At 35.4% G+C, this 26070-nt stretch overlaps 1 protein-coding gene across 1 annotated transcript in view; it reads right to left on the bottom strand.

Moving 5' to 3' along the window:
- The window catches only part of LOC107563407 (astrotactin-2-like), a 299199-nt gene that overhangs the window by 134180 nt on the left and 138949 nt on the right, over nt 1-26070 (bottom strand). Inside the window, exons 8-10 of the mRNA XM_016248278.1 lie at nt 20651-20735; nt 19690-19764; nt 14672-14809 (exon numbers count right to left, since the gene is read on the bottom strand). Of these exons, the coding sequence (XP_016103764.1) occupies nt 14672-14809; nt 19690-19764; nt 20651-20735 (298 nt within the window). The remainder of the gene's footprint in view (nt 1-14671; nt 14810-19689; nt 19765-20650; nt 20736-26070) is intronic.

The raw sequence follows: 26070 nt of genomic DNA, 5'->3' as shown, positions 1-26070 counted from the left end.
CGCCTAGCAACGCGGAAAAGCTTACCCAGCTGGTGGAGGGCCGAGCGGCACTGTGTCTGGGAACCGGAAGAAGTTTTTTTTTTTTTCCTCTCTCTCGTCTCTATCTCTTCTCATCCTTCCGTCTCATTTTCTCTCGCCTCGTCTGTCTGTCCTTACCCCCAGGTACGCCGCAGCCGCCGTGATCGGCTCCCCCGGAGGGGGGGGTAGAGTGCAGTCTCGTGAGTACCCCCCGGCCTGCGAGGGGGGTATGTGACGAGAGGGGCGGGGCCGAGAGCCGTGGGAATGGAGCGAGGCCGTTGGAGTAAATGCTAATGCACGACACCTGCGCCACTCACCGGTCTCGAGTCCCACGGAGGAGCTCCGGAAGGATAAAAGGAGTAAAGATGAGAGAGGACCAGGCCTGGACTTTATTTTGTGTTTTGTGTGCGGCAGTCTTCCGTGAGGGGCTGCCACTCATTTTGTCATTTTGTGTTTGTTTATTTTATTAAAGTTTTGTTTAACTGTTCGCCGGTTCCCGCCTCCTTCTTCCCGTACTTTGTTACAAGCTCACTACCTCCAATGCCAGATTCATGCTGCTAGCGTTTCCATAAACGGCACAAAAACAAACATATTTCAGTCTTTCACAGTTTCTGTCAGCCTCAGACCAAAACATGTTAGTTAGCAGTTAGCGGCTCAGAAAAGCTTTGGCTAGTCTGTGAACACTTCAACAAATAGTTTATTTGTAACAGGCTTAATGAACTCTTAAAGCGTTAATGTTTATGAATGTGTTTTCACTTTATTTCCAATTTGAGTAATTCCAGAAAAAAAAAAAAAAATAATAATAATTAGTAGGCCTATACACTGTAAAAATTAAAATATTCTTCCTGATCTTACCCTAAACTTTAGTTTTGTTGTTGAAACCCAGTAGACTCAGATTTATTCAGTAATGTAAAAATAGCATTTCTGATTTCAGTAAGTTAATTTAGATTTTACCACATGAATCACATATTTTAGGTGTTCTTTTTTTCAGTGTACTTAGAATGGTTAATTAAACTTTTCTTAAGTATATCTCAACTAAAAGATTAAATACAAATAAAAAAAATATACATTTTTGTATACCTGTCAATATATGCCATATATCTCAAGTACAATTTAAATTATAAACAAAGTATAAAGTATATAACACTGGCAAGTACATAAAACATATAGTTTGAAGATATACTCTTATTTTTAGTTTATAAAAAGTATGCTCATAGGACACTTGAATAAATTTTTTTTTTTTTTTTGAAGGATAGCTCTCGTAAACTCATGTAATTAAACAGGCCTAAAGCAACACATAGTGGCAAAACAAACTGACTAACCTGTGCGACTCCAAAAGCCCCATTACCATTCTGTCTTATCTAGCTGTATTGCATTTTCTGCCAATGCAGACACCAAATTCAAGTACAAATAACAGCACTGAGTGGCACAGAGTGACACTACTGTTGTCATCATTAATCTCTCTCGCCTGTCTCTGTCTTTCCTACACAGAAATGAATCACCTCTGTTGGATGGCAACATTGTGCTTGGCCATGATTATCCAACTTATAATTGCCCAGGGTTTGCTCTGAAGTTGATGAATGTGGCTATGCCTGTAATTCATAAATATGTTGCGCATCATCACAGTTTACAGTCTGTGAGGGAACTCTGGCGAAACCTTGTGCTTTTAATTGAGATACTTAACATGCATGAAAAATGAGGCAAGTCTACACAAGGCAGGTTCATCACACTTACATTCCCCCCACTGGAAGGTACGAATCATTACACACATATTACAGGAGACATAAAATCAGCGTCCACATTCAGGGGGTTATGCTGAGACCTGCATAATTAAGACTTAAGACAATAAACAAGAGGTTTATTCTCATTATATATAAACATATGTTTTTACAGCATTTTCCATTTCCACAATGCTTCATTTGACCACCAAGTTAGTCAGAATATGTATTTTCACAAAGTAAACAGTATGGAAGCCTATTTCCGCAACTGAACAAGGAAATTAAAAAAAATAATCATTGTGAATTCAGATTTTTTTTCTTGCAATTGCAAGCGTACATTTCACAATTCTGAGAAATAAAGTCAGAATTGCCAGATATCAACTTGCAATAGTGAAAGAAAGAGAAAAAAAGTCAGAATTACGAGTTTATATCCTGCAATTCTGACTTTATACTCAAAATTGACTTGATCTCATAATTATGAGAAAAGTGGTCAGAATTATGATATAAAAAGACAGGTAACTGCATGTTAATTGCACTTAAAATATATGACAGTTTACATTAATATTAAATGCAATTAGCTGAACTTTAGATTGCTTTTTTAAACATACTTAAGTATGACATCAGTATATCTTTATATGTAATTTAATAATTACATTTATTGTCTTTGAAATATAGTTAAAGTGTTACTGCTGAATGTAGGTGACAAGCATTTATGGTAAACTAAAATAAACTTTAAAGTCATTTCTGTTGAAACTTGTGTATGTCATGCATTTCAATATATTTGTAATGGTGAAGTTGCAATTTACCATACTGAAAATGGCTGTATGTTTGGCACCGCATATGAAGTATGACAGGATGAATGATCTGCACTGTGTGGAGGACATTAACTTTTGGTAATGTTCAGTTTGTTGCTTGCATCGAATGCACCATTCATCAAAAGTGCCGTGGCTGTCGCTCGCCCTCTAAGCTTATTGACATTTTCTTATTGACAGACCAATGGGCTTTGAGAACAGCTGGAGATGCCTGGAGTGGAATTGATTGGGGGATTTATGGAGTGTTTGGGATAGTGCAGCTCTTCAGGGTGGACTGACGTGGACCTGTGGAGTTCACGGATGTGCCGGACTGACCGCAACGCTAATGGCACGGCTGCTTGTAAATGTCTGGGGAAAACATGACCTTAGACAGCTTGAGTCCCTCAAAAGCACTGTCTAACTCATGCGGGATCAGCTTCTATAAACAGCACAGTAAAAATCTATGAGTCACCTAAAACCTGCAGCAGATTTTCAGCGATTGAAGTTTGGGTTGTTGGCATATGAATCACAGTGACAATGGAGATTCTAACAGATAGGCTTGTGGTAATACAAGAATTCAGTGCTTTGTCATTGGATTATTGCAGATGAGTATCGATCTGAAAGCCTTATTGTATATCACAAAGGGCTGAAATGAGCGAAGACGTCTTTTTATATTACAAAGATCTCGGCATAGCTCTGATGTAGGTCACCGAAACCAATTTACACTGAAATTCAGCTCATATTCATTAAATGGTACATATGGCTCAACTCTATGGGATTTTGATGGCCGTTTTACCATGCCAGGGAAAAAAAAAAGTAAGAAGCATGATTTAAAGGGATCATTCACCCAAAATGTAAAATTCTGTAATCATTTACTCGGGTCAGGGCTAGGTTTAGGGCTCTGTTCACTAACCCTAAATATGAACCATAGTGATGACTGTCTAAGCATCTAATCATAAGTCTTTTACAGTAACTGAATGCATTAAAATGATGAAAATACACCAGCATGTTTTTTGATAAAATGCCCTTCATCCCGTGATCTATTTCTTCAAACTTTTATCCTCCAGACGGCACACAAACAGCACACGATCGATCACCATCTGAGTTTTAAAATGTAAAGATTCTCACATTTGCTAATATGCTTGGCTGGTAAATACACAGGCTAGAAATTAGCAACGTTCTTGGGACAGATCCATTGGTTTTAAGCCTATAATACAGTCATATTCACTTTAATACAATTTGGCAAATACTTTGCTGAAATTTTGAGTCTCAGCTTTCATTCATTATCCATTAACTGGGAATGTAATATATTTCATTTGAACCTTTAAATCCTGCATTTATTTTCTTGTGCTTTCCTTGGCAATGAACTATGGGAGAAGTGAAGATAAAGTTTTGAGTTATCATGACATATTCGCACACATGATTTCAAATTGTTGGCCAAATAATGGGGAAAACATCACAAACATCACAAATAGTTCTGCAATCTAAAAGTGTATTAAACACAATTAGAATAGCTATAAAGTTATAAGTACTCCATATCTCAGCAATGCACTGCGACATGTATAAATTATGCAGATAATTGTTTATTTTTTTACTCTTTGCTGCTTTAATTTATGTTGGTTTTGTCACTTTTACTTATTTGGTGATACTGACAGCTTGGTAACACTTTATTTTAAGGTGTCCTTGTTACACATGTTACATGTATACTCGCACGCTCTGAGCTGAACTGCTTCCGCATCAATGACGCGATAGCTCACTTGCTCTGGTATTTCCTCGAACACTTTGAATAGGAAGGTGACGTAATTTTGGTCTAGAATCGAAGTACTACATGTCTGCCATCTAGTGGTAGGGAATACACATGAGATATTACCCCATATTAGGAACTACAGTCTATTTGATTAAGTATGACGTCTTGTCGTCCATATCTCAGCAATGCACTGCGACATGTATAAATTATGCAGATAATTGTTTATTTTTTTACTCTTTGCTGCTTTAATTTATGTTGGTTTTGTCACTTTTACTTATTTGGTGATACTGACAGCTTGGTAACACTTTATTTTAAGGTGTCCTTGTTACACATGTTACATGTACTTAATATTATAATAACAATTAATAATGCATACTTACATGCAGGTAACCCTAAACCAAACCCTAATCATATTACTCAGTACTTATCTTGTATAATTACACTGTAACAAGGACACCTTAAAATAAAGTGTAACCTTATTTTCTAGCAAGGTAGAAAGGTATAAATATTAATTTCATAATTTATTTTAAAATGCAATATGTTTTAAGGGTTACTGCTTTGTGTTCACAGTCATAAGGGGTTTCATGAACAAGCACTGGAGATGCTGAAACAATGTGTTGTGCTCTAAAAATTCAAGAAATAAATGCAATCTCTTAAACGCTTATGACTTTGCTTCAGAAGACTTTCTCCTTCCCTTGGAGAACACAAAAGCATAGCGTGATGCCCCAGAGGAGATCACAGAATTCTCTATAGAGTATTCTAGAATTAAACTAATGGCTCCAGGAAAGCAGACACTTTTGCAGGACCATTACAACATCTCCTTCACCCATTAAGATGTTCCTTACAGTGGAACAGAAGAGTGCTGACTAGGAAAGCATGAAGGGCACCAAGTCTTTCACAAGGTGATCACTTCCAGCAGAAAACTGTCCCTACAGTAACTGTGTGGAGCCGGTCTCATTTATGCGCAGTGCTGGGACAGGGGCACCTTGGGTAAGCTGTGGAGTCAGCAGGCCCATCTGCAGAAACATCTGTCTGCCTGCAATGAGCTGGCTGGAAAGGAGACTTCATCTCCTTTGACACACACATGCCCAGTAAAACACAATCAAGCAACAATCAGATAACGGCACACTTGCTCAAATTAAAATCGTATATTGTTGTTATATAGATTTTCGTCAGATTCCATAGATTTAAAAATACTGAGACACATAAAATAAAACATACATATATATGCACACACACATATTGAGTAATGAACTGCAATCATAGTAATGAATAGAGGTCGACTGATAGTGGATTTTGCCGATACCGATAGCTAGGTTGGACCACACTGGCCAATACCGATTAATTAACCGATTGTTTTAAAATTGATACTGAACAAAAACTAAAATAGTGCTTTATTAACAAAAACAGTATTGAACCATACTAGTAGTAGTAGTAAAAAAAATTATAATAATAGTTTGGGATAGTGCAGCTCTTCAGGGTGGACTGACGTGGACCTGTGGAGTTCACGGATGTGCCGGACTGACCGCAACGCTAATGGCACGGCTGCTTGTAAATGTCTGGGGAAAACATGACCTTAGACAGCTTGAGTCCCTCAAAAGCACTGTCTAACTCATGCGGGATCAGCTTCTATAAACAGCACAGTAAAAATCTATGAGTCACCTAAAACCTGCAGCAGATTTTCAGCGATTGAAGTTTGGGTTGTTGGCATATGAATCACAGTGACAATGGAGATTCTAACAGATAGGCTTGTGGTAATACAAGAATTCAGTGCTTTGTCATTGGATTATTGCAGATGAGTATCGATCTGAAAGCCTTATTGTATATCACAAAGGGCTGAAATGAGCGAAGACGTCTTTTTATATTACAAAGATCTCGGCATAGCTCTGATGTAGGTCACCGAAACCAATTTACACTGAAATTCAGCTCATATTCATTAAATGGTACATATGGCTCAACTCTATGGGATTTTGATGGCCGTTTTACCATGCCAGGGAAAAAAAAAAGTAAGAAGCATGATTTAAAGGGATCATTCACCCAAAATGTAAAATTCTGTAATCATTTACTCGGGTCAGGGCTAGGTTTAGGGCTCTGTTCACTAACCCTAAATATGAACCATAGTGATGACTGTCTAAGCATCTAATCATAAGTCTTTTACAGTAACTGAATGCATTAAAATGATGAAAATACACCAGCATGTTTTTTGATAAAATGCCCTTCATCCCATGATCTATTTCTTCAAACTTCTATCCTCCAGACGGCACACAAACAGCACACGATCGATCACCATCTGAGTTTTAAAATGTAAAGATTCTCACATTTGCTAATATGCTTGGCTGGTAAATACACAGGCTAGAAATTAGCAACGTTCTTGGGACAGATCCATTGGTTTTAAGCCTATAATACAGTCATATTCACTTTAATACAATTTGGCAAATACTTTGCTGAAATTTTGAGTCTCAGCTTTCATTCATTATCCATTAACTGGGAATGTAATATATTTCATTTGAACCTTTAAATCCTGCATTTATTTTCTTGTGCTTTCCTTGGCAATGAACTATGGGAGAAGTGAAGATAAAGTTTTGAGTTATCATGACATATTCGCACACATGATTTCAAATTGTTGGCCAAATAATGGGGAAAACATCACAAACATCACAAATAGTTCTGCAATCTAAAAGTGTATTAAACACAATTAGAATAGCTATAAAGTTATAAGTACTCCATATCTCAGCAATGCACTGCGACATGTATAAATTATGCAGATAATTGTTTATTTTTTTACTCTTTGCTGCTTTAATTTATGTTGGTTTTGTCACTTTTACTTATTTGGTGATACTGACAGCTTGGTAACACTTTATTTTAAGGTGTCCTTGTTACACATGTTACATGTACTTAATATTATAATAACAATTAATAATGCATACTTACATGCAGGTAACCCTAAACCAAACCCTAATCCTAACCCTAACCATATAGTAATATGTAGTTAATTAATATTACTCAGTACTTAATTGAATAATTACACTGTTACAAGGACACCTTAAAATAAAAGCGTAACCGAGAGTTCATATCTTGGTCTTGGTCATCACTGTCGGTGTGGTTTGTGTGTTAAAGGTCTACAGTCTATTTGATTAAGTATGACGTCTTGTCGCAATTTTGCGACTTTGGCGCTAAGAGGGTTAATTGAATAATTACACTGTTACAAGGACACCTTAAAATAAAAGCGTAACCGAGAGTTCATATCTTGGTCTTGGTCATCACTGTCGTTGTGGTTTGTGTGTTAAAGGACTGCTAGCCAATGCTAAATATAGGTTAATAAAGTAGCAGACAGGTTGTCTATAAGTATACTATGGGGATTTATCAGTGATCTTTCCTGCAGGCTATTTTGTTACACCAGAAAGCAACTGTCTTTAATAGTGAGTCATTGGATCATTCACTCAACCGATTCCCTGTTTTATAATAAATGAAAATGCATTTACACATGTCCCAACATCGGCTAATAATTTGCAAGAGTTAAAGATCACACAAAAAATGAATAGACATACAGTAAAATACAGTATAGCATAGCAACAATCACAATATATACACTCCATCGGTCCAAACAGCATGAGTATGACAGGGGAAATTAAATGTCTAGACATGTTTTTCCTGCTGAAGAAAACAACCCCCAGTGACCCGCAGCTCTCATGCACAGATTGTGTATAAACACAATGGAATCAAGCGTTGAGTGTGAACACACACCGGTCACAGGCAGAGAATCACAGCAATCAGCTAACACTGCAGCGATGCAGCCACTGCAACAACCACAACCGCCAAACTACACACAAAAAAGTCAAGATTATATCCAAGAACATCCAACATGTGTAGCTTGAGACTGAGAAAACATGGGCAATAAGGAACAAAACAAAATATAAACAAACTTGGATCCTCATTATTCGATTATAGTAATTACAATCGTTTTGTAATAACTAAGTATTAAACCTGAACTTCCCCCTAAACCCAATCTTAACCCATGTTGCCTTGCATTACCCAGTACTTTCTTAGATAAGTACAAGTAAGTGCACATGCTGTAAAATAAAGTGGTAACAGTTTATTTGAAGGTGTCCTTGTTGCACATTACATGTACTTACTATTATAATAACAATACATTATGCATAATTATACGTAAGTAATCCTAAAACAAACCCTAACCCTAACCATATAGTAAGTACATGTAGTTAATTAATATTACTCAGTAAATGTATAATTGCACTTAAATGTATAACTACACTGTAACAAGGACACCTTAAAAAAAACGTAACCAATAAAGTGCTACACCAAATCCTTACCCTAACGCCTAACCATAAGTACATGTTGATAATTAATATTACATCAGTATTTAAATGTAGAAATGCACAGTAGGAGAAAAAAAATGGTAATAGTGATCAAGAAACTTCTTGCACTTATTTTGGCATTGCACTTATTCTGTTCTAATGTGGTGTAAGGTACAGAAATTTAGAAAGAAAGAAAAAACTACTTGAAATACAATTAACGTTAACTAAAATTAAATAAATATAAAGAAAACAACTATAAAATATAAAAAAGTAAAAAATGTTGTTAACATGTTAACATAAATTACAATAAAAATAAATAAAATATTAATTAAAAACTATAATAGCATAAGTCTTCTCTGGTGCAACAATGTTTGTTGTCTCTTGCCTTTTGGGTTTATACCTTGTTTTGCTTTATTTTGTGGAATTCGTCCTCTGCTTTTGCTTTTTGAACTTTGGACTGTTTTTGCTACATGGGTATTGACTTTTGAAGTTTCCTGCTATCTGTGGATTTTTTTGGGTCCATTTTTTGCTTGAACCTTTACCAAATTCTATTGCATCTGACCATCTTTAAAAGTTTAAAAGACTTGAAATAGTAATCTAATAATAGTAAGAGTACAGTGCATTTGCTTGTCTTCCATTAGTTGAATATGCTGTTTTGTTTTTAGTTGGCTCCAGTCGGCAACCTTCACTCATGGGTGTTCCCACTGAATCTGGGATGAAATTGAAATGTTAATGAATGCTATTCATCATCAGAGCTCAGAAATGATCTAAGTGTATGAGGGGGAAATGAGAGAAGGTGTTTTCTGTGAAAGAAACGTAATCCCATTTCTGGACACAAAATGGAAAGTACAACTACAGTACTAGATTAGACAACATTCACACCACTTTACTTATTTGGCAAAGATAATACTCCAGTGTGCCAGAACTGCTTAAATTTTCTGTAATGTACTTGCAACACGAGAACATAATTCCTTCACTGACAGGCTTTTAAGAACAAATTAATGTTGGGGGAAAAAATTTTTTTATTGTAATGTGAGGATATAAATTTCATAAAGCATGCTCATGATCTGATGCCTGTGTTTTCACAGTCTTAATCCAAAGCATCAATCTGTGGATTTTTTTGGGTCCATTTTTTGCTTGAACCTTTACCAAATTCTATTGCATCTGACCATCTTTAAAAGTTTAAAAGACTTGAAATAGTAATCTAATAATAGTAAGAGTACAGTGCATTTGCTTGTCTTCCATTAGTTGAATATGCTGTTTTGTTTTTAGTTGGCTCCAGTCGGCAACCTTCACTCATGGGTGTTCCCACTGAATCTCATTTGCATAATTAAGAGGAGCTCATTATTCATTGTGCTGTGTGTGATGTGACAGACATTTCCTGTGCAGCAGCAACTAATTATTTTCTAGATACATTACACCGATATAATGTATTCCTCTGAAACTCCACTAATCACTCATAAAATAAGTGTTTCCATCCTCAAAGTTATTATTTTGTCCCTGCCATGATGTTAAGTACTAATTAAGCTTAATAAATCATTCACAACCTTAAGTCAGCAAGTCTGAATGTATGCAAACTGTAAAGTTAGAGTTTGATTGAACTAGTGCTGCATTTTCCACACTTACAGTAAACACTTTGCATACTCACACATTAGAGAGAAATGTACAGGAGACAACATTGTGTGAAATACAGTATGCACAAATATCAAATGTTTCAAGATGAATATATATTTTAATATTAAAATCCCATGTGTCAAGTTCATTATTAAGCTCAGGTTTAAAGACCTCACGCTTGATGTACCTCCTTTTGAAACAGTATGTTTGTGTGGGATAAAAATAGCTAATAGACTTGCAAAACAAGTCTATTAGACTGGTAATGTGCTGTTTGTTATTGCTTCAACAATTCACAGTTTGTTGCCCCTGCATGGCATTTTAGGACGGTGAAATAATGGTGAAATATTGATTGCAAAGCTGCTGCTTTGTCATAACAAGGGTGTTTTGCTTTGTTTTTGTTTTACATTTAGTGTGACTATATCTTATCTAGTTTATTGCTGTCACCTTAATTGAGACCTTACAGAATTACAGAAAAATGTGTTTTGTTAAAATAGATGAAGGTAGATAGATAGATAGACAGAGAGAGACAGACAGACAGACAGACAGACAGACAAGAGGAGAGCATCAGGAGAGATGGAGCTGCACGTTAACACTTCTGGTGGAAAGTCAGCTTAATTTCCATTCTGGAGGAAGCCAAAAACAAGTGATCGCAGGTCACTGTCCCCACTTCCCAAAGGCCAGAGACATGGCCACCTCATTCTGGGATGAAATTGAAATGTTAATGAATGCTATTCATCATCAGAGCTCAGAAATGATCTAAGTGTATGAGGGGGAAATGAGAGAAGGTGTTTTCTGTGAAAGAAACGTAATCCCATTTCTGGACACAAAATGGAAAGTACAACTACAGTACTAGATTAGACAACATTCACACCACTTTACTTATTTGGCAAAGATAATACTCCAGTGTGCCAGAACTGCTTAAATTTTCTGTAATGTACTTGCAACCGAGAACATAATTCCTTCACTGACAGGCTTTTAAGAACAAATTAATGTTGGGGGAAATTTTTTTTTTATTGTAATGTGAGGATATAAATTTCATAAAGCATGCTCATGATCTGATGCCTGTGTTTTCACAGTCTTAATCCAAAGCATCATGACCATTCAGTGCTCCCTGATCATTTTTAAATGCAATTTATTATTATTTTTTTTTGCATAAGAGTTGCATGATTATATTTTTTTTGTCTAAATTTTGCAAAACCTCGGGAACAAGTGTTGCATATATTTATGCTTATGGGGAAACACCTGTTTATTCTGATACTGAAGCCTGATTTGTTTACATTCGTGCAGCTAAATGAACAAATATCACTTCACTGCAGACTCACTGCTCTCACAAGCCTTAAAGGACCCACTCCTTAAAACAGGACATTTTAGAGAGAGGGTTTAGAATACATTTTTTCCACATATTTATTTATGTATACTTTTATTTATTTTTATTTATTTTTTTTGCGCAAAAAAAATAAAAATAAAAAACTTTATTAATACTAATTCCCTTACATATTATTGGTGGAGTTCCCTTTAAAATCTTAAATGATTCCCTTTTAGCTAAATTGACCTGTTTCCCTTACATATAAACTTCAAGGAACATATAATAATAATAATAATAATAATAATAATAATACAATTCATGTCATGACCCCTTTAAATATAAATCCTCCCCTTGTGAAAAATAAGTGCACTTAATTGTATTAAACGCACATTTGTCGTATAATTATTTGAATAAGACTATTGAAGATAATACAATATTAATTTTAAATGTAATAATAATAATAATAATAATACATGTAAAAACTGAACTTTGTAATGATGTCAAAATAAAAGATAGATTTAAAAAATCATATAAATAAAAAAATTAAAAAACGTTTTGTCATGATTAAAGAAGTACACTTATGTGTTGACTAAAATACACAAGCACATGGAAGGATTATAATTTTAAATGTAGTGTGTTATTTCATATTACATTTAAATTGAATACTGCATTTTTATCCTAACTTTAAGTACCTAAAGTATAATTAAAGTCTATACATTAAAGTCTATTTTAGTTTACCATAAATGTTTGTCAAAATTTGGCAGTACAATTTAACCATATTTCAAAGACATTAAGAAGTAATTATGATATTACATATAAAGATGTCTGTAAGCACAAAAAAGGAAAAAAAAGAAAGCACTCAATGTCAGCTAATTTCATTTTAATAAATGAACTGCAATACATTTTAATTTAATTGCAAGGAACAGAACATTGCAGTGTCTGAGAACATTACACTGAATTCACACTACACTAAATTGTGTCATCCTTCTTGAAACTCTGACAAACTATCATATTATATGGGGCTAAACAGAAACTACCACTATATCCAGGCTGTCAACGGTGCTTAAATACCCAAATAAATAGGTGCATGATGCTCCTGCTCTTAGTCTATACCTGATTCATATTAGAGTATATGCTGACACTGTAAGAACAGCTCGGCATATGTTGGGATTGCAATAATGATGAAAACAGCTTGGTTGTGAAAAAGTAATACTGTAAATAGCGTGTTTCCCTGAGGACATTTCAGCCAACAGCAGCTGTGGGGCTATCAGAAATGAAGAGGCAAGAGTAATGCCAGATAAAGGGCTTTGAGAAGTCTATTAATAACTGCCTGAACATTTCACTTAGGACAGAGCTGTACTGGATGAAACAATCCAGAGAATGTATGTTTTTGTATGTCAATAGAATGCAGAACCAAAGTTAAATAAATAATTGCAAAACATTAAATTAAAATGCTCAAATAAATACATGGTCCCAATTTAAAACACTTCCGGTTTGGGGAACTTCCATTCAAAAAGACTGCAATTAATAATTTCAAGTCATAAGGTTGCCTTACAAATAAAGCTTATCCGTTTGTTTGACTGAATGAGCTGTTGATTTCCTTCATGTTTTATTTTCAGACCGTATTAGTTGAAGAAACCATGCTGTTTTAGTTTGTTTCTACAAGTCCTTGATCTATTTCGACCATCACGAGAATAACGTAACGCTTGGTATTTTAATGTGACGTGTTATAACAAGACTATCTATGGCAAGAGCTCTTTCAGTCGCTACATTCTTTTCCACATGATTTTTTTTCTTTTTTCCCTTCACATACCGCTGTGATAGTATGAAAAAAGACAACATATACTGTACATTTTGTGGTCTGTCTCCTGATTTAATTTGCAATATATCCCATTAATAATTGCCTGGAATGCACAAAGAATCTCTTGTTTTCTCCTCAAATCCTCCCATCTCTTTCTAGGTTTGTTTTCACAGGTAAACTTTTATCTGTCAAAATGTCAAAAATCACTTTGAAATAGTATCCTGCAATGACAAAGTTAATGAACATTTTTGCTTAAGGCAACGTGCATTACATAATACAGATCGCTCGTTATTGCTGTGGAAAACATATCGCTTTTAAAAGTGTTTACAGCTTAATGAAAGGTTATACCCATAATTCACACAAAGCGTCATGGGACATAGGAATAAGGTGGATAGGCAATTGCTAAGGTGATTACTAAGGATAGGCGATTACTGGGGTGGTTTAATTGGTTGTAAGGGTGTTGCTAGGCAGTTGTGAGGCAGATTTTAAGGCGTTCTGAGTGATTAGAAGGTGCACTGAAAAAAATGTTCACTTAGAAATTGCTAGTCAATTTCACAAAGGATCACAAAGAATCAGCAATTACCCAGCTAACAAGGAATGTTCTCAGAACTTTAGCTAATGTTCTAGCAAAGTTCTCTCAAAGGTATGAACAAACGTTCTTCCAGTAATAATACAATGTTTGTTCAGATTGATCACTTTATGCCAATAGTTCACATAGACATTCTACTATAAGTATATTTGCAACTGGCATGTCAACTGGCAGTCATTAGAGTATTAGTAAACTGTTAGGTTAGGGTTAGTAGGGTTATGCACTTGTAAAGTCATATATTATATTAAACATTATTCATGAAACATTTTATTTCTGAAATGTTTTAGTTGAATGTTCATGTTCTTTTTTTTTTTTTTTTGCTAAATGTTACTATAACGACATTAAAATAACATTCAAAAGTCACATTCCCATAATGTTTGCATAATTACCAAAAAGTGCATTATAAAATAAATAAATAAATAAAAACTTTAGGTACTTATATGCTCCTTTAAGGTTGAATAAGGTACAAATAAATTACTGACCCAGTGACCACCCTTGGTGTTTTTTTTTAAGTATAGGCCTCAGGAACCAAAAAATAAAAAATAACACAAGTTTGTGCAACAGCAATATGTTGGCTGAGTCAAGGACATATAACTAAATATCTCTAATAAACCTGATTATATAAAAAAGGATCCAGACCAGGCTTAATAAATTACATTCAACCCATCAGTTACAGCAGCAACATATTTCTGTCTTCTGATGTCCATTCTCAGTCTAGAATGTACTGAAACACACAGGTGGGCTTCTAGAGCTGAGCTGTGATTAACTCACCGCACTTCTCCAGGGTCCTCTGTAACCAACACGTCCGTCTTACAGCTGGCTATAGGGTTGATTGACAGCTCCACTGGAGGAACCACAAAGCTCTTGCTGACTGGCAGCCATAGGCCTTGACCCAGACTGTAGGACGACCTGCAGTGTGAGGGACATGAACACAAGAGCGTAATGTGTCAGCTGAATTTCAATGACCCTCTGGAACTTGCTGGAATAAAAACAGCTGCTTATTAAAAGAAAGCCACACTGACTGAGAGAGAAGGTCTGTTCTTCACAACATGCACAAATAAAGACCATCAAACTAGACAGTAGTTGTGTGCTAATGACATAGACAAAGTTATTTAGTAAAATAATAATAACTAAATAATAAAAAGACAATGAAAAAATACACAGCAAATCTGAAGAAATTATTGTATAATGGAGAAGTGGTCATGTAATGGAAAATAGGATTTGTCACATTCTTCGAAAGAGATATTAGTGTGGTCATACTCTTAATTTCAGAACCTGTCTGCTACTCATGACCTGTAAAAGAGTACTGCAAATCATTTGGCATGTGAAGAGTTTTAGCCAATCATACCATACATCATTTACATACAGAACTTTTAAAGGTACACTAAGGGTCAAAGAGGATGTGGCAGTGTTATTATTGTGAACTAAAACTATTTAAAAATCTGTTACAATTTTTGTAATTAAGATAAAGCTGAGATGAAATAAAAAAAGTACTATTATAATTTTATTTTAAATAAAAAAGTACAATTAATACAACTACTAAAAATAAAGATAAATAATAATAATAAATGGATGAATGAACGAACGAACAGAAAATTGTCATGAAAAACAACATTTTGAACCTTGGTGGACTTCAGTGGGAACAGAAATGAGAGTGTCTAAGTTTCCAAAGAAAAATTCAAGAAGGAAAATTGCTGCTGATAACAGAACAGAGCCTTCAGTTTTAGCCTATAATCTCTTTGTAACGCAGATTAATGGACATGATTGCACCACCTAGAATCTTAATGGAAAATTCATCTAAACTTAATCTTTTTTTTTCTCATTATTTACTCATCGCAATGTATTTAAAAAAATACATAAATGGATGCGTCACGAATCCTGTCCATGGACTTCTGTTCATTCACCACCAGAAGTCACCCTTTCCATTACATTGACTCTCGCACAACACAAACTGTTGCATAGCACCCCGGACTACATATCCCATCATTCATTGCACTGATTACACACTGCACTGATTGCACTGATTGCACACAGCTGTTTCAGATCACTCACTCACTATATAATACCCACTCAAACAACCATTCTCCGCTGAGTATTGTTTAGCCTGTACCCCGTTCCGAGTCTCTGTGTTTCCTTGTTTTGCCTTGCCTTGCCTGTTCTCTCGGTTTCTGATCTTTGCCTGTTTTCCTGGATTTTTCCCTCTCGTCTCGCCCCTGTGATTCTGTCTGCCGATCTGTGACCTACGCTAGCCCTAGGACTATTCTTGTGTTTTGCCCGTCATATACCTGTTTGCCATTAATTGACCCTGCCTGTGTTTGACCACTTCTCTTGTTAAATAAAGCTTGCACATGGATCTGCACGCCTCTCGTCTCGTCAGCCCCGTGACAGGATGGATGGATATTGTAAGAAGAGAATGCAGACTATTATCATATTTTGTTAATGACTGAAGATGTCAGATTTTGTTGTGAATTTTGATTTACTGGGTGGGCTAAGCGAGGATGAGCAGTGAAAAGAGATGGACAGAACAGAGAAAGAGATCAAAAACAGAGCAGACAAGCAGAAATTAATGAGAGACAAATTGAAGAGTTGGAAAAGTCAAGAAATTAAGTTGGTACTGTTAAGCAGACTATGTGGGCTATTCGCTGTCAGTCCTGGTGTGCTGTAAAAAAATCTGACTATTCCCAGCAGGCACACAATGCCATAAGACACTGATACTTGGTTAAATGTCGGTTGCGAGGTCGGGTGACCAAAATTCAATGTCAATTCAACGTCTGATGTCAATGTTAATTTGATGTCCAATGCCGAAATCAGCTGATGTTGATATTTGTTGTTTTTAGGTTGTGTAACCAAAATCCAACATAAAGTCAATGTCAAATTGGCAGAAAATACTGACGTCAACCCGATTTTCATTCTCAAGCAAAATGCAACATCTGTCCGACGTCATGTCCAACATCAACCTGATGTTATATTGACGTCCTGCGCCTGCTGGGTCGATTTTTAAAAAAATAACCAAAACTGACTTAAACCAGGCTCTCCATCAGTTTTATGCCACCATGAAAAACGGGAAAGGTGAACCCTACGGTTTCAGCAGCCATGTTGGCCTACGTGCAGCGCTTAATCGGTACATCACTGATCCACCAAACAGCCAATCCTGGTGCCTTTTAAAAGATCCCGATGATCTATAAAAATCTTAAAGCATGTTTTCCACTGTGCCCTTGTTTCTGTGTCTGTGCTTGTCACTTTGTTACAATCACAACTGTTTCTAAGGAACTACATTTGTTTGGCGGAAGAATATTTGTATTAATATCATTACATTTTATTAGATTTTTATTTTATTTTATGAAACCTTGCTAAGTATATCAAATAACTGTTTTATAAAAGTAATAAGCCCCATGAAGCCATGGTTTACAATTAATTTATTACAGTATTGTGCCTAACAACACTCCTTAGCTGTTATAAATTAGCTGTAAACCACAGCTTCTTGGGTCTTATTGCATGATTTCGATTGGCACATATGTGACATGTATATTAACTACGGCTGACTAATTCATAATTTGTTTATTAGCACCATGATTACTTTGTTAATGTAACTGAAGAGCTAAAATAATTTAGCTAATATAATATTAATTTAGCCAATTAATCCATATTCTGGGAATTCAATTTGTATGATAACATGCACTATTATCATATATCATAGCGATCTGACACGAGGGCTCCACTGCACTAAAGCTCAGGTCTGAGTCTGGCCAGCTGCTGACCTTGGATATGGACAAGCACATCTGAATTACTCTGGATCAATGCATACTTCCACTCATAAATAAGACAGCGATAGCCCAGGCCTTGCTTCGGCCCATCAATTGACACTTCAGAGGGCATCGATTGCTTTCCTCAGTCCTCTATCAGTCAACTGCTGCCAGCTGAACTAAATGGCTTGAGTTGTCAGGTGGTTAAGAGTGATGACAGCTTGGGTGAGTAAGGGGAGAGTGAATGGGATGATATAAATTTCATTTATTTTCGCCTTCACGTTTAGATCCAAAGAAAAAAAAGAACAGCTTCATGCTCGTAGTCTGAAAACAAGCAAAATAATGAGATATATCTTCACGTTTAATTAACGAGAGACATAATTTAATAGGAATAATCAAAGTGAGAAATTGTCATTACATCAGCTAATTGTCCAGCGTAAAATACACATTTGTTTTAGTTGAAATTGCTGCAACTATATGTGTGGACTGAATGACAAAATCCTATATCATGGTGTGAGTAAATTTGTATTACAGTAACAGTATATGCAAAAAAAAAAGTAAATAATGTTAATTGCTATTTTGGATAATTGTAATTTCTCAGCAACCATAAACAACTAAATTATGCTTTAACACACAAGTTCTGTCTCATTTTTACATGTTTGGGACATGTCTCATTTTTATGCGTAAATAATTTAAAGAGGGAAAAAAAATGAAATATGCGACTGTCTGTTTCATACATACATTTCACTACAGTATCCATCAAATGAACACTAGAGGCACTAAAGACAAAACACTAGAGAGTAACACTGTGTCTACACTGGACACGAGTGGCGCGGCCCGGTTTCGACAAAATTCTATAGAATTCATTATAATCAGCGATGCTGTCTACACTGGATGCGGTGCGGTGCGACACGACAGTAAACTGCTGCCGCATTCTATTTATGACGTACTGACACAAAGTTCAAGTGATTTTTAACGGTCCAGTGTACACAGACTTTAGCTGTTGCTGTGTGGCGCGACAACCGTCGCGTCCAGTGTAGACACGGTGTCAAACACCAACAACTTTTGCTTCTATTAATGCATTTTTATGTTTGCATCACATAACTAGCTTCACATGTATGGATTTCCTGCATCGTAAACCTGCTCAGAAGTGCACCCGGTACAACATTGCACTTGTGATGTGAAGTGCTTGGGTCTGAAAAAATAGATCAAGGACTTGTAGAAGCAAACTAAAACAGCATGGTTTCTTCAACTAATACGTTGCTATGGTATGGCAAATTAATTGCCATGCATTAACCAACATAATAAAATGTTGCAATAATCACATATAACTGTTTCAAAGAAAATTTAACACATTATTTAGCACTGTGAAACTGCAAAATAAGTATATCTTTTTACAAAAATGTACATGCCTATGTAAATGTACTTGCTTATAGTGCCTCTTGTGGATCTGTCATGCAAAGTGTCTGAAAATTGCAGCAAAATTTACCTGTATTTTATGTTTTTGAGAAATGTAGTCACATATTTCCAATGAGATTGGTTAGAAAAATCAACATGCAACATTCAGACTGCAGTCAGGCTTGCTGCAATACATGTGATGAGTTACAACAGATATTTTAAGGGCAGAAGCATTTTAGACTGTCACGCCCGCAGGACAGAAACATCAAGAAATCCAAATTGACATGCTGCGGTTTGTGACCTGTCCTTGTTCCCTTTCTATCTCCACCATTTTCTTGAGAACATGAAAAATAAATATATGGACACACTAAGCACTCACAGTGGCCCTAGACGCTACTTTAAAATGGAAAGAGGCCCAGGGCTCCGGTAGAGCTCCCTCCTCTTTCAGGTGGAACATGCCTAGGGCAACTCCTACCAGGAAACCCACAGCGATGCCCCGCAGGCAATCTCTGAAGTCCTGTGTTCAGTATGAGGGCGGCTGACAGCAGGTGGGGAGGCCCTGCCTGGACTGGGACACCCCAGGGACTGTTGTGTTTAGTATGGGACCTTATTTTAGAGGACAGACAGGTGGGGAGATCTGGTTCTTACCTGAAAATCTTCTCTGGAGCCTGTTCGCCTGTGACAAGGTCGTAACCTCTTTCCAAGTTTGAGTAAGGCCACGGACTGTGGGAAAAACACACAAAAAGGCTCTGTGAGTAGCTAAGGGTTTTAGCTGACAAATTAAAATAGAAACAGTAATTAACTAAATCAAGTGTGTCCAATCCTACTCTTGGAGGGCCAGTGTCCTGCAGAGTTTAGTTACAACCGAAATTAAATACACCTGAACCAGTTACTCAGGGTCTTCAGAATAATGAGTAACTTCTGGTGTGCTGGAGCTAAACTTTGCAGGAAGGTGGCCCTCAAGGATCAGAATTGTGCACCTCTGAACTAGAGTTTCACATTTTCTGAAGAAAATGTCAGAGGTGCTTATCCAAAGTGGCAAAAAGTATATTATGAGGCTAGGATGTTGTGGTGTTTCTAGGGTATTGCTAGGTGGTTGCTAAAGAGAACTGGGTGGTCGTTAGGTGCAGTACTGACCACTATGATGCTATGGTGTTGCTATCCAGTTGCCAGTGCTGGGTAGATTACTGACAAATTGTAATCTGATACTGATTCCAAATGACATGACAGAAATTACAGTTAGTAACACAACCATTACATTATATATTTTAGGTAATATTATCAGACTACTCTTTGATTACTTTCAGATTACTTTAGACCTAACTTGTTTAAATTACCTGGATGTGTGACTGCTGTTGTTATGTTAAGTGTAACACTGTCCCAAGGTTTTTTTTTTTTAAGTCTCAGACTGGAGTCGACTTCTGGGCTGCTGTGATTATTATTATTTTAAATTTTTTTGGACCAGCTGTTTGCTTGAGTGAGTTCATTAACATGCACCACAAGAGTCAGGAGGAGTAGTTACTACACTTGGCATGAGGTGAGGTGATGAATCGTATCTCTCTCTTTGGCCTATTTGTGAGGCGTTGACAGAGTGGTTTGCAGCACTCACCCTTCATTGCGGCCCCAATCAGTGCGGACGCAGAGATGTTTATGCTCAGGGTCAGGGGCATAACCTTCCAGACAGCTGCATTTCCCTGCAGAGAGCACAACACAGTGACAGATTATGTTCATTTATCCCTCTGGCAAATCAACTGCATGTCCATGTGGCACCCTGTGCTATCGCACACACATGGATTTACTCCAGACAAAAGGTTTTCAAAGTACAGTTTGTCCTATATGCAGTCAAGTGAAGTGGGAAGAGTGACATGTGAGAGCTGGTTCTTTCTCCGACACCTTCACTATCAGATGGATACATATACATATTTACTTTTCTTGAAAGGTATCACAGAGCTACTCAGCTCTCAGTAGGTGATGCTAGGAGTCAAGGATACGAGAATAATATGCCTCCTCAGAGACAGAGGGATTGTTGGGTGAATCTCACAGAAATATGTCCATGTCATATTTCAAATCAACATCAAAAGTCTATTTTTGGGACTATTCATACTGTAAATATATCATTGCATAGGGAAAATAATGTTTAATTGTGTCACGTATGGTGTGAATGTCACAGAGACATAAACAACATTGTATGATTTAAAAACAAATGCTAGCATAAATACTTATATATTTAAATATAAATTAATTTGAAATATCATTAAATGGGAAAACATAATGTCGTGTTAAAATGACATGAGAGTATGGAAGCTTGTTTTTGCCACAAAATAAAGCAATTAAAAGGCAATTGCAACCTACATATCTTGCAATCAATACCTTTTTTCCTCAGGATTTCGAGTTTATTTTGCACCAGTTTATAGAATTATGAGGAAAAAAAGTCTGAATTGTGAGATTTAAACTCAAAATTGCATGGTATAAATTCACAGTTGTGAGATGTACACATAATTTCAGGGGGGAAAAAAAGTGAAAATTGAAAACGTTGCAATTAACTTTTAATAATTTATTTATTTTACGCATAAATGTTTTTTCATAGTGGAAACAAGCTTCCATATGAGACAATAAATGATGAAAGAATTGTCAGTTCATTTCTTCTTAACAATATATATTGTGTAGAAATTGTGTAATTTCAACACAATTGTGTAATATATTATGTACATTTCTATGCATTCATCTCTTTTAGACATGAACATGAGTTTTATAAACACATAACTTAAAAATAAGTTTGCAAATTAATTTCAACAACAAGAAAATAATAAGCATGCCTTAGTGTTACTTTAATATAACCAGAAAAAAAAATATTTATATTTGTTTGAGGTCTGGTTTATTTCTGTCACTAAAGTGGCCAGTGTAACAAAGCATGCAGTAAAATTGTCATTGTTTGCCATTATGCTTTATTCATGCATATGGAAATCAGGATTCTTTCTGAAGTTTCCTAGAGTTTACAAGCTCATGATTCATAAAACAAACCAAACAAAAATATAAAAGTGACATAGGGAAATTAAAACATACTCTAACTAACATACTCTTCAAATTAAAATAAAGGCCAAATCTGAAAAGCAAGAGAAATCAGATAAGTTACAGTAGTACTTCACTTGAATATGAAGGGTAATTTCAAAACCAGCTCTGGCTGGAGGGGAAACAAAACAATAAGAAAAGTCATTTTACAAACCGCAGAGGCAGACATTCATATTTCATGAGCTAGAGCAGTGAATATTATAAATAATATGCACACATCTGTACTCCCATTATGATAATGATATTCATCCCATTTAAAGGCTCCCATTTCACAACTTATTCTTATGAAAACAAGCACATTTAAGCACATCTATTGCACTGGAACAAACAGAGAAAGTGAAATAGAAGATGGAGAGGGCAACAGTTGCCAACCACAGCTAACATACAGTAAATACCGAAGTAATAGAAGTAATCTATTGCAATATATTATACAGCTGTATGGACTACCTAAATTAATTGTGGAATTTGGTAAAACAATTCTGAATAATGACTACTGTCCATAGCTACATGTCCATACACATACAGTATATATTGTTATTTGTAATAATATATTGTTATTTGTACTATATTCCAATAGAAAATTCTCTATCAGGTTACATTTGAACACCTTAACTTACACTTCAACACTCTGAAGATGCTAAATAGTTATTCTTACACATGTAATAAAAAGAGACAGAAGCAAATACATATATGAGTTGCCTAATAGCGCCACTTAACAAAAAAGAAATGAAAAAGATATAAAAAGGAAAGAAATACAAATGTCTGGCAGTTAGAGTGAAACTGCACTCTCAGACGTAACAGAAGCAATTTGTTTAATAGCCAAGTGCTTAATAATTAATTTGCTGTGAGCGCATCAGCATATGACAGATACCTGTACCATGCAATCAGTACAGGAGCAACCCTTCTGTTAGACACGGCAGAAAATGAGCCTTTCCATCTTTAAAAATGAAGGTTCAAATGCACTAAAATGCTTCTGCAGCAGTAAGTGCTGGTCCTCCAGATGATGTGCCAATTATTCTGATTTAGAGGTTTCAATCAAACGGCTCTCAATGATGATTTGAGCTATTGTGCAGGTAGATTGCCTATACATGGTCGTCCTTCGAAGTCCTGTAAGGTTATATCTGAAGTGAGTTTGTGTATGCTACTTGGAGAAGTTATTGAATTATTTTTTAACAAACTAAGTTGCAAAGTGTTTTAAGAGACTCTCTTTAAAGGACTCATGTTCAACAGTAAACTGTACAAATAACATGTACCATTCAAGGGCTCCTTACAATAAATACATTAGGCATTTTCCGCAATGTTTCTGAATGCCTTGAGACGCACTCTTGTGTTTAGCGTCTAGTGTAAAAAATTAGCTTTGATCATAGCAATAAATTACATTTTACAATATATTCACATAGAAAAAGAGTTATTGTAACTTTTGTGTTATTATTATTATTATTAGTAGTAGTAGTAGTAGTTTTTACATTTATTCTGGGAGCTATTATATATTATTTAACAAGCTGTTATATGAGAAAAAAAACCTCTACAATTTCTACAATATAACTACAGATTCCTTATTTAATATTTACAGATATAATTCTAAATTTTCAATATGATGAAACATGAAACTTGGTGGTCTAGCTTATTGAAGTTCACTTTCTAACTGAAAAATGTGTCTTCCTTTCCCTACAAATGCCATTATAGAGGATTATAGAGAGAAACACCATTAGCGGCGCGTCATGGACGTAATTGCTCTAAATCTGATTTGACTAAAAGGTTTCATCGTTCAGATGCTCTTTTGGGCGGATGCTGGCGGCGTGTGTTACAGAACGAGGCCGCGCTTCCATTAATCTACAGCTCAGTTTGCAAGTCCTCCTCTTGTTCCTCTTCAGATCTCCTGGTGTGATGCTCTCTGCTTGACACGAACTGGACATTCAATTTGCTTGCTAATGTTGTGTTTGTTTGTGCTTGACTGACTTATGCTGACTTATTCATTTTAAGGGAATACTGTATGTACAGTACCGGTCAAAAGTTTGGAACAATTAAGATTTATTTATGTTTTTGAAAGAAGTCTCAAGTTTAGAAATACAGTATAACAGTGAAATATTATTACAATTTAAAATAACTGTTTTCTATTAATTCAGTATATAGTAAAATGGCATTTATTCCTGTGATCAAAGCTGAATTAACACTTTTTAAAAAAAGAATTTACTATATTTATTTATCAAGTATGGATTTAGTTTGGATTCAAATAAATACTGTAAAAGTTCTGTTGAACTTTCTATTCATCAGGGAATCCTGAAAAAAAAACTGAGTTTAAAAACTGTTAACATTAATAATAAGAACCATTATAAATATTGAGCACCAATAATAATTTAGTAGCAAATCAGCAAATTGGAATGATTTCTGAATGATCATGTAACATTGAAGACTTGAGTAGTGATGCTGAAAATTAATCTTTGATCATAGCAATAAATTACATTTTACAATATATTCACATAGAAAAAGAGTTATTGTAACTTTTGTGTTATTATTATTATTATTAGTAGTAGTAGTAGTAGTTTTTACATTTATTCTGGGAGCTATTATATATTATTTAACAAGCTGTTATATGAGAAAAAAAACCTCTACAATTTCTACAATATAACTACAGATTCCTTATTTAATATTTACAGATATAATTCTAAATTTTCAATATGATGAAACATGAAACTTGGTGGTCTAGCTTATTGAAGTTCACTTTCTAACTGAAAAATGTGTCTTCCTTTCCCTACAAATGCCATTATAGAGGATTATAGAGAGAAACACCATCGTGATTAATACTTATATGATCTTATACACTCTTAAAAATAAAGGTGCTTCAAAAGGTTCTTCAAGCGATGCCATAGAAGAACCATTTTTAGTTCCGCAAAGAACCATTCAGTCAAAGGTTCTTTAAAGAACCATCTCTTTCTTACCTTTTTATAATCTGAAGAACCTTCTTTCGCCACAAAGAACCTTTAGTGAAACAGAAAGGTTCTTCAGATGTTAAAGGTTCTTTATGGAACCATTTAGACAAAACGGTTCTTCTATGGTATCATGAAGCACCTTTATTTTTAAGAATGTATGCACCTGAGATTCTGAACTGTCAGAGTCATAGCTTAGTCATGATACAATTTAGTCATACTTTGATCATATGATTAATTTATTTCAAGTATTATGTTCCATTACAAATACCTCCTACCGTCCTTATATTTAACATTCACATCAGTGTTTTTTGATTGTGTGGGTTCTGCTGACATGTGGGATTATTTACATGCTCAAACAACACTGGCATGATGCCTTCTCTTTCTCTCAGCCTGTTTTTATAGGGGGTCACAAAATGTATTTTTATAGGGGTTATGAAATGCATTATATTATAATGTTTCCTTATTATCTTTGCAGGGTTTTCCATCTAAAACAGTCATAGTTTAGATGTAAATGGTAATTTTTTAACCTGAATTTAATCTCTGAATTTAACACATGGGATGGGGTGTGTCTGCTGTGAGACTTCAATGGAAACGTCCACTACTATGATTGGCTATAACATCTTTGCATGTGAAATCAGCATTACATGTGGAACACCCTTGAAAACTTTTACTACATTTTTACTATAACAGCCGCCAAGATTAACTAATGCTGGAAAGTGTTGATGATAGTATTATATTTAGAACTACTCCCATTGTAGTGCTGCACTGTAGCCAAACACAGTCATGTCTACTGACACACGAAGATCACAGTCATCTACTTATTGCAATGTCATTTCTGCAATCTCACAAATACTTTTATGTAACTAACACAGTGCAAACAGAATGTAAATAAGACACTCGTTGAACAGTGTGAACTGTGTGTTAGATTATAGCAGGAGTTTTGGTGAAAATGCAGAAATCAAATCATGGTAGACTCACGCTGCTCCAGTTATTTTAAAGAGAATGATCTTTGATCATATATATATATATA

Source organism: Sinocyclocheilus grahami, unplaced genomic scaffold (assembly GCF_001515645.1).
Source record: "Sinocyclocheilus grahami isolate Dianchi unplaced genomic scaffold, SAMN03320097.WGS_v1.1 scaffold873.1, whole genome shotgun sequence".
NCBI lineage: Eukaryota > Metazoa > Chordata > Actinopteri > Cypriniformes > Cyprinidae > Sinocyclocheilus > Sinocyclocheilus grahami.
The sequence above is the reverse complement of the archived record's forward strand: the minus strand, read 5'-3'. Positions and strand labels throughout refer to the sequence as shown.